General features: G+C 43.8%; 1 protein-coding gene across 1 annotated transcript in view; it reads right to left on the minus strand.

The window, feature by feature from the left end:
- The window catches only part of LOC134072272 (dolichyl-diphosphooligosaccharide--protein glycosyltransferase subunit STT3B-like), a 125,170-nt gene that overhangs the window by 49,722 nt on the left and 62,456 nt on the right, over nucleotides 1-12,992 (minus strand). The window contains exon 3 of the mRNA XM_062528867.1: nucleotides 1,861-2,148. Coding sequence (XP_062384851.1) covers nucleotides 1,861-2,148 — 288 coding nt within the window. The remainder of the gene's footprint in view (nucleotides 1-1,860; nucleotides 2,149-12,992) is intronic.

Consider the following 12,992-nt stretch of genomic DNA (forward strand, 5'->3'; position numbering starts at 1 on the left):
CAGCCACCAGTCACCATATGCCACAGCCCAGATAAGGCCAGATGACACTAGATTCAACTCTGCTGCCGTTGTGCAGATCACAGGTGCAGCGCCGTTGGAGTACAGCTGAGTTATTGCATTCTCCTGGGGGAGCGCTCATGTCTACACGCTGGGGGTTGGGGGCTGGGGGGGGGGGGGGGGGGGGTGAGGGCTGGGGTGGTGGGGGGTGAGGGAAAGGCAAATGTTAACGGCATGATGAATGGGTACAATGACTCGGCGATAAAATGAAAAGAAAGCTGACTCATACAGGGGTGGGGTCACCAGCCCCCTCGGAGGAGAAGGAGGTGTTCCGCACAGATAAAGAGGGTGAGATGGAAATGATAGAATAAAAAGGATCAAATGGATGTTGATGATAGCAAGTAAGCAAAATGTCTATATAAAGCACATTTAAAACACAGTTTACACTGACCAAAAGAGGTGTACATAGTGCAATCTCATCTCAGTGTGTGTGTGTGTGTGTGTGTGTGTGTGTGTGTGTGTGTGTGTGTGTGTGTGTGTGTGTGTGTGTGTGTGTGTGTATGTGTGTGGTGTGTGTGTGTGTGTGTGTGTGTGTGTGTAGGGGGGTGTTACAGAAAAGGACGATACATGAATACAGATAAACCAATCATAAGAGGGCAGGAATGTCAGGTAGGAAAGGTGTGTTTTGAGCCTAGATTTAGAACCAGTGATGGAGGAAGCACCTCCGATGAATGATGATGATGATGATGGTGATAACACAGGAAGAGGAGGAAGAGGAGGAGCAGGAAGAGGAGGAGGAGGTGAGTTCCGTGATTGGGGGCTGATTTTCAATTATGCTCTGAAATGTCACCGGGCCTCTTGCCTCGGGCCTGCCACATGTACCACGCCAAAGATGCAGCTCTGCCCTCCCACCGAGGGATCAATGATTCAGTGGAGCGCAGAAAGGAGAGAGAGAGAGAGCGAGGAAGAGAGAGAGAGAGAGAGAGAGAGAGACAGAGAGGGAGAAAGAGAAAGAGAGAGAAAGAGAGATGGACAGAGAGAGGGGGAATGAAAGGATCATGAAGGCTCGCGGTGTAATGATTGCTCTACTTATGAGGAGACGGAGGGACGGACAGGTCATCCCGCCGGCAGATGATTGCATTTGATTAGGCTGGGCTGGCCTGCAGAGCTGGACATGCCTTAATGACTTTTCATAAAAATATAAAAATAACAGCAGTGAATAAGGACCTTTCTCAAGCTTATCGGATCCTTTGAACCCGCTGTCAGAATGAGTTTAAGCAACATCAAAATGATCCGCCAGGCCAAGTCCCCGATAAGGTGGAGGTCGGGATCAATATCACTATAAACTCATGGATGAATGCCTCTTGCAATCAAAGCCATCACAGCAATGCTATCTGACACCTCCAGCTGCACACAATATTACATTCCAAAAGTCAAACTTTCATATATTCTAGATTCCTTACACATAAAGTGAAATATTTCAAGGCTTATTTTTTTTTTGTTTTAATCTTAATGATGTTAATCTTAATGATTGGGACTTTCGGCTCATATCTCAAGTCCAGTAGGCTATCTCAAACTATTGGAATGAGGGATTCATAATTCAGAAATGTCGACCTGAGATGAGCTCTAATGAGCTTGTTAAGCAATAACACCGGCAAAGGTTTCCCGAGTCTTTAATCTCTCAGTCTTCGTCTTGACAGGGCAATAAACTTTTATCCGCGATATTGTGTTTTGTTGAGATGCCCCTGTGTGTGTACATGTGACAAATGTGGCACACACACACACACACACACACACACACACATACATACACAGACACACACACACACACACACACACATACACACACACACACACGCTCACCCATAAGTAGTAGGTGAACTGCAGGGCGAAGATGGCGATGCCCTCGTTGTCGAAGGAGCCGGCCACGGAGCGGGAGATGTACCCGGGCACGATGGCGATGAAGCAGGCGGCGAGCAGCCCCGCCCCCTGGTTCCACAGCTCGCGCGTCAGCAGGAAGGTGGAGATGGCCGTCAGGCCACTGAACACCGGCGCCAGGAACACACACACGTCGCGGATGTGCACCGTCATGTGGAGCAGGTTCAGCACGTAGTGGATCAGGCCCGCCGTCACCATCAGACCTGGGTACACCTGCAGCGCACGGCCAGGGGAGAGAGAGAGACAGCAGAGGTCAGGAGAGGTCAGGAGAGGTCAGGAGACAAGAGGAGGGACTTTAGGACTGCACGATTAGGGGAACATAACTAGTTGGCAAGCCATTTTTCTGACAGAAATTGCGATTTGATTTGTGATAACATTTGAACATTTGAAAGTCGACCTTAAGTTCGATACTCCACATTTTGCTTTAGGTTGGTCCATTTCTGATTGGTGAGCATGCATGCCTAGTGCATGAGAAGCACAGAACTCATGTTAGGTGAGTTTTACGGTCTGTTTAACATTGAGGAGGATGACACGAATATATAAAAAGTAACTATTGGGACAAAGATGGACGAATAACTGCTGTTGTTGCGATTAGCTAATTGCATTAGTTCAGATTGCGACATCACACTACATTACACCACACTAGTAGACATTTAGTACAGATGGTCTCTGTCAGTGGTCCATGGCCCCCTGTTCAGATATTGCCCATCTCCCAGCCTTAAAGGCCTGTGAGGGCAGGGCGCTTGGGGTCCACCCATGCATTCAATAGCAGTTTCACTGTGGGAATCACAAGGTGTTTTTTTATCCCATGCTTTTATCCAAAGGCTCCTCTAATGGAAGAATAACCAAAGATACTACAGGAGATCTTCTGAGAGTCAGTTAAAAGGACTAAATCTGCCAAAGTGCAAGCGAGAGCAATGAAAACAGATGTGTGTGTGTGTGTGTGTGTGTGTGTGTGTGTGTGTGTGTGTGTGTGTGTTTGACCAGTTAGTGGTGTCAGTGTCAGAGGTGTGGAGTAGCTAAGACATGCTGAGAGTTCACAGTCTGAAAACAACTAATTGACAACACAACCACCACAATGTGCCAAAGAGCAAGCTGTACTGCTAACTCCAATGACGGCCTGTTGGTTGGTAAAAACAGGCCCTAACCTCCACCCCAGGGCCACTTACCTCCAGACAGATATGTTAATATGCAATGAAAAGCAAACAGCGCCAAGAATAAGCCTGTAGGCTTTTTAAAAACATTCACCCCCAAATTCATTGTGCTTTAAATAAAAGGCTGCAGAGCCTAACCCCACATGATAGGATGAAAAGTCCTTTTTTTCCATTAATGCTGCCTTACCCAGCCCTATTTATTGCACATTTCTTCATGGTTGCCTGTGAATGAATATTAACATGTCCATTTGTGTGGAAATTATACAGAATGCAGGCATTCAGTGTTAACACAGGGAGTAATGTTCAATCCTCAGAGCTGGGACGTATTACCTCAAAATCAATTTACTTTGCCCTCTTTTTCCTAGAGAGAACACTACACATAGCTCTATAAAAAGGAATAGTGCACATCCTGTTGGCTTCATACCAAACTCAAACATACGCAACAACATGGGTTGTAAAATGATTATTTCAATATGTGTCTACCCCACGATTCTAAATGGAAATGTGACTTCCCTGATGAAAAAAAAAAACCCAGCCTGAACAGCTTAAGGAAGTTTGCTGGTTAACCAGCTTGTTTGACCACTCTATGATGGTTGACCAGCTAGACCAGCAAAACTCTTGCAAAAACATACCTTCAGCTTACGATGGTAATTCAGCTGGTTTTGCTTGTCGTACCACCTCAAGCTGGTCGTTTTAGTTGGTGTTGCTGGTCTACATTGCTGGTTTAACTGGCCATGCCAGCTTATGTTGGTCATTCTAGCAACCTAGCATGGCCATCTTACACCAACAGCGTCAAGCTTGGCAGACTGGTCACCAGCATGTCGACAATCTTACACCAGCTGTATCCCACACGGCAGACAGGCCACACCTGCATTACCAGCTTCCTCAGATGGCCACACCAACATCCCCACCTGGTGGCCTAACCAGCTATACCAGCAAAGACCAGCTAAAACCAGCTAAATCAAGTGACCAGCATAAGTTGCGTGCTTTAGCAGAACCTTCTGTAGAGATGATGAGCATGAGGCATGAGGCAAGAGGCAAGAGGTTCCCAGAAAGAGCTTTGCAGGCTGGTAGCATATGATGAATGAAAGTAGTGTTTGCCCTCAGCTCTCTTTCAATCTGTTCCTAATCAGTTTCTGGTTGAAATGTTCAAAACCAACTTAGATACTTTGAAATAAAAATGTTTCTGACTTTAGCATCATGCTCTATAAAATGTCTACTTTAAAACTTTTTTTTAATTTTTTTTTTACAGTTTTCTTTATCCCCAAGTTGCCATTAGTTACAGTAACTGTGCAACTGGAGATGCCTTAGGAACGCAGCTGTACTGTATGTTCATGCTGTTGAGAGGGTCTACAACTCCCTTTTAGCTACGTATACAGATGGTACGGGTTGAGAATGCTCCTTTCATTCCCGCACATCGGGACTCCCGAAGCATCGGGAAAACTGCAACCGCAAGGGGGCAACATAGACCGCCTGAGTTTTCGAATGTTTACAGCCTACCTCACAGCTCTCTCACTCGACGTAGCCTATAACTCAGTCAGTCCAGCAGAGATGCCAGAGCAACGTTTTGGTCAACGGAGAGGGAGAGAAATGCTCCGCATATCCGTCTCATTTAATCATTAAAATGAAAGTGATTGGCGAAATTAATCAAACGACGTTTCAATAAACCATTCTTGAAATGAATGAAAATGGTTTTAGAAACCTATAGGCCTATCAGAAGGACTATTTCCTTCAATTCAACCTGAAATAGGCTACTCGAAAGGCAACCTTAGATTAATTCATGAATTCATTACGGTTACAAGACCGCATTTCCGTGAATAGGCTATTATTGTCAACGTCAAGGCGAAGACGAAAGAGATGGACAAGATGGACATTTTGGCAACATTTACATGCTAGGAATACTTAGAAATGTGTAAGCTATTTTAAAACGGAGGCTTGTTCATTTTAACCGGCGACGTTTCAAGTACATTTCCCGAATAAAGCCAATTGAAGTTCACATCCAGTTGTGGCGCAAGTGGTTGATGCATAGGTATCGTATGCCAGCGACCGGGGTTCGAAACCTAGTCGAAGAACCTCTCCGGAACACATCAAAAGAAAATGCATCGATTTATTAAAAGAAACGAAAGATTTCCTGTTTTGAGATTCTTTTTATGTTTGCGATGTCTGCTGAAAAGAAAAGTTAATATGTTAATTCGTGGTTCAGCGCGCACTCACACACATTTTTACATTGACATAGTGTCGGGCTCAAGTGTCGTGTCGTCCTCAGTGCCGCATATAGGCTATAATGTAGTGACCTGGTTAGACGAGTGTGGGGGAGGGGGAATGATCGCACAAGACAATAATGCTCTTCATGAAATGGATCTCACAGGCGGCTGTCTGTTTTTAAATGTAGCCTACTACACCACTTGCGAAATCGGACGTGGCACATAGCCTAATTATTAGGCTACTGGATAGCAAATCCATAGACTTTGTTCATCCTATATCCTTGGCGGAGATAATAATTAGGCATATCAAATTAAAAGCACACTACGACAGGTATACTTGTGTGATCACGCAACACAAGAGAGCATTTAGCGATGGGACAGTTGTGAATGAGTGCTTAACACCCTGGAGTCTAAATACCCCCGGGGGATTTGAAAAACTGTTCCAAACACACATCTCAATCTCTGCTTTTATCATATTATAGAGACACCATTAGAAGCCTTTAATCAACTCGTTTTCAAATATATAGCCTATGTTTTAAGAGAATATGGCAATGATAATGGCACTTTCTAAAAACAATAAATTCGTAGGATTTGTCCTCTCACCTGCAGCAGGCCCATTCAAAAGCCCATCCACCTAATTTGCATTTGAAAGAGCCAATCACTAAAGTGACACATTTAGTCTAGCCTACTTTATTAGTTTTTTTTGACCCCTCTAATAAATTGCCTAAAGTCCTACTACGATAATGGAGGAAGGGCTGCCTAACTGTTCCCCCTAAGAGTTTTTTCATAAGATAAAATGTTTACTCTATTTAAGTTTAGGATTTGGTAGACAAGACAACCTCGGAAAAGTTCTTCAGATAAACAATGTTTTATTGAATTAAAGGAAAGAAAATGTATCGCCAGGGTTTCGGGGCTTGCGAAGGCATTCGTTGATCTTATCGATGCAGTCCTTGCGGCCACTTCTCCCCATCGTAGGAAACTTTCTGCTTAGTGTTGACAAAGGTCTTGACGTTGTGTGGCAGTGCTTGCTTGCCCTTCGATCCATCCCAGTTGGTGGTTTTGCACCAGGCTCTAGTGCTCCTTTGTGGTGATGGCTCTGAAGAGCAGGCATCCGTATCTACCAGTGATGCGCGGGCTGATCCAAATCGAGCGGGCGACCGCGGTCACCCGCGGTCACCCGCGGTTATGGGTCAAGAAAAAATATTTTTAATGATATGCGGGTCATGTTTGGTCGGGTCGGTAAAAAAAAAAAATCTCATTTATATCGTACATAATTGTCTTTAGAAGAAAAAGACATAAGTTGCAGCATTCCCACTGAAACGCGATTCTATCCCCCACATTTTGTCACGAACATGTAGAAATGCACTTGTTGTTTCTGCGTAGACAGACCCTCGGCTACACTTGACATGCAGTTGTGTTCTGTTCTCAGAGCATATGCTTTCTCTGTCTATGATCTGCAGCTTTTATCTCGAACTGCTGGCCTCTACAGAAAGTGGCAGAATCGTCTACTGAGCAGCGAAGTTGCCGATGCAATGCGTGTTTCTCAAGTCTGATAATTTCCAGCAAGATCGAATGGTATTATGGAAAGAAAAATAAACTAAAAGTTTCCCAAATCAGGAAATATTTCTTAATTTAATGTCATCAAGGCATATAGCCTACAATTGGCATGAGCATGCAATATGTGCGTCCTTGCGCAACTTATAGGCCTAGTGGCTCGTTGGAAAGCCCCACGTCTGCTCTTCCCCACGTCGTGCAATAAAGGTTTCATCTCGCTGCAATTTATAATCGCGGAGCAATGGACTTTTGGTCCATTGATGAAGACGTTAATAAAGAGTTTCTTAATAATATTCTATGCCTGCATTTCATGCTTGGGAGAGCTTCAAGGCATTCATGTGAGGAACGGCTGAAACAGAATTTGTATAGGAAAATCCTAGGCTAATTATGTTCAATGTTGAGTCAAACAGCCACATTTTTGGATGAATGCTGACACGGAACAAAAAAAAGGTAGACTAAATGCATGTTTCCCAAATTCTGAGCAATTATAGGCTATATATAATTAGGCAATATAGGCTATATTATTGTTTTACATGCATATGAGATACCAATTTTGCATAGCTCAATGACGCTACGACTAAGTTAGACTAGGCTACTTTTTACAATAAGCGGGTCGGGAAGCGGGTCGGGTCCTGTATTTCAATATTTTTTTTTTGCGGTCCGAGTTGCGGTCGGGTTAGTTGTAAACGGCGGGGCGGGGCGGGGCGTTCAGACACGTACCCGCGCATCACTGGTATCTACCAACGTTGCCGCGACCCTGTTGGTGAATTCGAACATGTTGTTCTAATCTGGGCCAACAGCAAGCAAAGTCACGTCATCGTGCTGAGAAGGAACTTGAATGCTGTTGTCGAATGTGGCAGAGAATACAGAAGAAGACTTTAACTATTACTTATATATTCTTATGACGAAACGCGAAGAATAAATACGAGGACTGACCCTCGCCTCTCCGCGTTTCCCCCAATAGGCCTACCATGGCGACAAAGAAATAAATATGATTTGACATTTTAATGTTTGTAGCGCGCCAGTTTACCCAGTGTGTGTGCATTGAGTAGTTCCTTAAAATACGGAACAAAGAGCGTCCCGTAGGCTATCTGTTCAATACAGAAGAAGACTTTAACTATTACTTATATATTTCTTATAACGAAACGCGAAGAAAAAATACGAGGACTGACCATCTCGCCTCTCCGCGTTTCCCCCAATATCATGGCGACAAAGAGAAATACATATGATTTGACATTTTAATGTTTGTAGCGCGCCAGTTTACCCAGTGTGTGTGCATTGAGTAGTTCCTTAAAATACGGAACAAAGAGCGTCCCGTAGGCTATCTGTTTAATACAGAAGAAGACTTTAACTATTACTTATATATTTCTTATAACGAAACGCGAAGAAAAAATACGAGGACTGACCATCTCGCCTCTCCGCGTTTCCCCCAATATCATGGCGACAAAGAGAAATAAATATGATTTGACATTTTAATGTTTGTAGCGCGCCAGTTTACCCAGTGTGTGTGAATTGAGCAGTTCCTTAAAATACGGAACGAAGAGCGTCCCGTAGGCTATCTGTTTAATACAGAAGAAGACTTTAACTATTACTTATATATTTCTTATAACGAAACGCGAAGAACAAATACGAGGACTGACCATCTCGCCTCTCCGCGTTTCCCCCAATATCATGGCGACAAAGAGAAATAAATATGATTTGACATTTTAATGTTTGTAGCGCGCCAGTTTACCCAGTGTGTGTGCATTGAGTAGTTCCTTAAAATAGCCTACGGAACAAAGAGCGTCCCGTAGGCTATCTGTTTAATACGGAAGAAGACTTTAACTATTACTTATATATTTCTTATAACGCTGGCTGTAGACGATTTCTATAACCATTTTCATTCATTTCAACAATGGTTCATTGAAGTGTCGTTTGAATAATTTCGCCAGTCATCACCTTCATTTTAATGATTCAGTGAGATTAAGGAGTCGACTATTGACGGATATGCGGTCTTCATCATTAAATGCAGTTGAAACTTTCTGCCACCTGGTGGTTGTTTGGGTACATAGCCTTAGCCTCGAAAAAAATCGGCTTGACGCACTGCGGGATCTCTTCGGGAGTCCCGCGGGAGAAGGTGCATTCTCAACCCGTACCCACTGTAAACTAACTCTCGGCTAACTGGGTACGTATCCTTTCATGTAACACTGGGATAGACGGAAAAAAGGCAAAGACAACAGGAAAATATTAAATAAATAAAAGACATACACAGAATATAGAGATAATAGAAAATCCCATTTCATCACCTCAAAACCGACTTCAACGGAATAGTTTTTACTGGAAAGTATACAAGTCGAATGCTTCTCTCTCTCTCTCTCTCTCTCTATAGGCAATGACCCTTAACAACCCCAGCCTGGACAGTCGTCCAGATCTCCAGGGGTTGCCTACATCACTGCTCTTCTCTACCCACAAACGATGACCCCATTGCGGGGTGAAGTCTTCCAAACAGCCAAGGCAGGCAGTGAGAACCACGGTTCTGACAACCACAGGGTATAGCTCTCCGTGTTCATTATGGAAATGTATGCATGCGGCTATGCATTTATTCAACAGATGGACTCTGCAAGTTGGGTTAGGCAAAGATGGTTTATAGTTTGTATTGCAAGAATGTGAGCAGAATGTCATTGAGACAATGCACTTGGAGAAAAAACAATGTTTGAGCGAAGGGGGAAGAAAACACAATAGTGTCATATGGTCTTTGCACTGAGATAATTTCCATTCTCATGTCCTTAATTAACTGCGTGGAGAGGGTCTGAATGGGGTGCTGCAGAGAAAACAATTGTTAATCTCTCACATAAGCAATAAACTTCAGTCGAATAGAGGAAACGGCGTAAATGCTTTTCTTTTTAATGGAGTGACAACAGACTTAACACAGCAACATAAAACTGCATGGGGTTGGCACTAAAAACAATGCATTCGAAAAACAACATCCCAGGGCTTTGAATGGCCACGTCGCAAACACTGACAAGGCAATTGTGAGTGATGCTCAGTCGCCCCGCTAGATCAAAGCCATGTCTTATTCATGGCCAGGGAATAGAGCTAGCTAGGCACTTTGCCCCCGAAAAGAGCCCAATTAAAGTTTGATTTTATGTAGGACTCAGCAGAGGCAATTTTGCAGACATGCGTCTGACAGGCCCGCACCATTTGGCTTCCTTGGTTCATCTCGCCGACAGTCCAGACTTTTAACAAGCGCATCAGCACGCCTGCTGCCGCAAATTAGCCTGCTCCATTAATAAAGTTGCTATACCAACCTCTAACTCGCCTCCGGAGAGAACAGGTCAGGTTTCGCAATCTCTTTTTTATTTCTTTGTCGTTTTGGTTTTCTCTTTTCTACTATACGAGCTGCCCTCTAAACGGGTTTCATGTCTCACCCCCACAGGCCGTGCGATGACGGAGAATAATGGGACAGCTCGGACTCCTGTGCCCTAACAAAGACGAGTTTATTATTAGGCTGACAGAGGGAGTATTGTGGGAGTGTCACATTAATTCACTGTGCCGTGGTTATCTATGCCTTTGGAGCATAGAGGAGACAGGCCGCGTCTTCCCCCGACGGGGTCCAGAGAGAGAGAGAGAGAGAGAGAGAGAGAGAGAGAGAGAGAGAGAGAGAGAGAGAGAGAGAGAGAGAGAGAAGAGATAGAGAGGCAGAGAGAGAGAGATGCAGAGAGAGAGAGATGGAGAGAGAGAGAGAGAGAGAGAGAGAGAGAGAGAGAGAGAGAAAGAGAGATGGAGTGAGAGGAAAGCGAGAGAGAGAGAGAGGAAGAGAGTGAGTGAGAGACAGAGGGACCTGGGAGAAGAGAGGCGAGTTCTGTCACATTAACGGATATAAGCTCGTCTGTCTTTGAAACACTGCAACCAGTCTTAGGGTGATGGGGGGAGTCGAGTGGGATTGGTGGAGGGTGGCGCTATTGCGGACAATTAATATGGGCTGTCACAGCCTTCTCCTGCCCATAGCACTCTGAGTGTGTAGGGGAAAAGAGAGGAGGTGAGAACACGTGAGTATTATGTGTGTGTGTGTGTGTGTGTGTGTGTGTGTGTGTGTGTGTGTGTGTGTGTGTGTGTGTGTGTGTGTGTATGTGGGTGTAGGAGCAAAAGACAGAGAGAGAGAGAGAGAGAAAGAGAGAATCAAAGAGAGTGAGAGAAAATCCAGAGAATGTGCTCTCAAATTAAAATAAATAAAAAAATATACGGCAAAGTAATGGATGGAAAATAACGCTTGACATGACATTTAAGAGGGATGGGCATAAAACGTAAAACTAGACATCGGTGAAATCCATAATTAAAGGCAGCAAAAGACTGACCAAACAAAAAGCTATTTCCTCATCGATCACAGAACAAATTACTCGTCCATGGGGTGTCAACTCTCGAACTCAGTTCAGTGTTTGTTGAAAACAACAACACAAGCTTTGAAACAGGATTAGCCATAAAATCATTCAAAACGATCTCCATTCAGCCCTTGGTCTCTAATATAAACCCTTCACACTCATCTAGTCTCATCTGGTCTCACACACTAATGGAAATGTGATGTGTTGTTCTCTTGCTTGTTTGAAATCTCTGATTAGCCACCTGTTTGCTCCAGGTGTTCCCAGCTGTTCTTTAAGGGGGAATTAAACTTGCCAATAGTATCTCCACAGCAGGTCTTTCAGACCCTTTCAGAATCTCTGTAAAAACATGAAACAGAAAATGGCAGCTCTGCTTGATCTTTGCACAAAGCCCTTATCCCCCTCATATTTGTCCCAGAAAAAGGAAGGGAAAAAGTCAAAAAGAGCTTGATATGCTAGGCAAGAAACTGTTTGGTTTAATGCAGGCTAGTTTGTGCCACCATAGAGAAGATGCAGCAAGATTGTTGGCAATGAGAATGAGCTTGATGAGCCTATTTTAACATGTTCTTGTATCTGGTCTTAATGAAGGGGACTTCCCTATTTTAACGTGTTCATGTATCTGTCTTAAAGGGATAATCCGGAGTGAAATGCACTTTAGATCAATTTTTCGGACTATTGGGAGTAGGGTTGGGTATCGAGAATCGAGAATCGATCGGAACCGGAACCGGCTTTCCAATATACCCGGAATCGTTCAAAAGTTGAAATTTCAATACCTAGTATCGATTCTCAGTACGCTGACCGGAAGATGAAACCGCTGAACACCAACAAAGAAGCATCCACCGGAAGTGTTCGCAACTGTAACTATATAGCCAATGGACCTTGCCCAAAACTTGTGACAATAGGCCTTACCCTCATAAGTTGCTTTTTATTGTTTATTTGCTATTCTGCACCAGGTTAGCCGAGTGGGAGCAAGACAACATGTTTAAGTATCTGCGGCATCATACACATGTGTAGCCTAAATGTGTTTTCATGAGGTTTCATTACATTATAATATTTATATTCAAGTTCATAGATTTGCTATTTATATTGTAGTTCAAAACAGTCCTGTGAGAAAGTCATAGTAAAGTTAAAATTGATGGAGAAGGTCAGACTATTTCATTCAGAAAGACCGTTAGCTAGCTTATTAAAATACTGGTGTCCTAAACTTTTTGACCCTGCCTCTTAAAAGAATCGGAATCGAGAATCGTTAGGAACCGGGATCGAAACAACAAATCGGAATCGGAACCGGAATCGTTCAAATTCAAACGATACCCAACCCTAATTGGGAGTACATACGTTGAGTTGACACCAAAATCGTGTCATTCGGATGTATTTTGAGAATGTTCGAGTTCACCGTTTTTAGCCAAAACTCGTTAGCCTGGAAGTGACCGGGGCAAGTCCTTTCGCCGCTACAAAACGCTATTTTTATACCTCTTCTACTGTTCCAACCAACACTACACTTACGTGGTAGTGAGTAGAGGGTCCCTAAAGCCAAACCGAAGTATCCCCACGTCTTTATGTGGTCGGATAGAGAGTCCAGAATGAATTTAATTGAGTCCGTACCTTTCCGGAAATGTTATTAAAATGTTGTTAACGCGTTGCTAGCTGCAGCAGTGACATTTCCGGAAAGGTACTGACTCGATTAAATTCATTCTGGACTCTCTATCCGACCACATAAAGACGTAGGGATACTTCGGTTTGGCTTTAGGGACCCTCTACTCACTACCACGTAAGTGTAGTGTTGGTTGGAA

This window comes from Sardina pilchardus, chromosome 24 (genome assembly GCF_963854185.1).
Source record: "Sardina pilchardus chromosome 24, fSarPil1.1, whole genome shotgun sequence".
NCBI classification, from domain to species: domain Eukaryota; kingdom Metazoa; phylum Chordata; class Actinopteri; order Clupeiformes; family Clupeidae; genus Sardina; species Sardina pilchardus.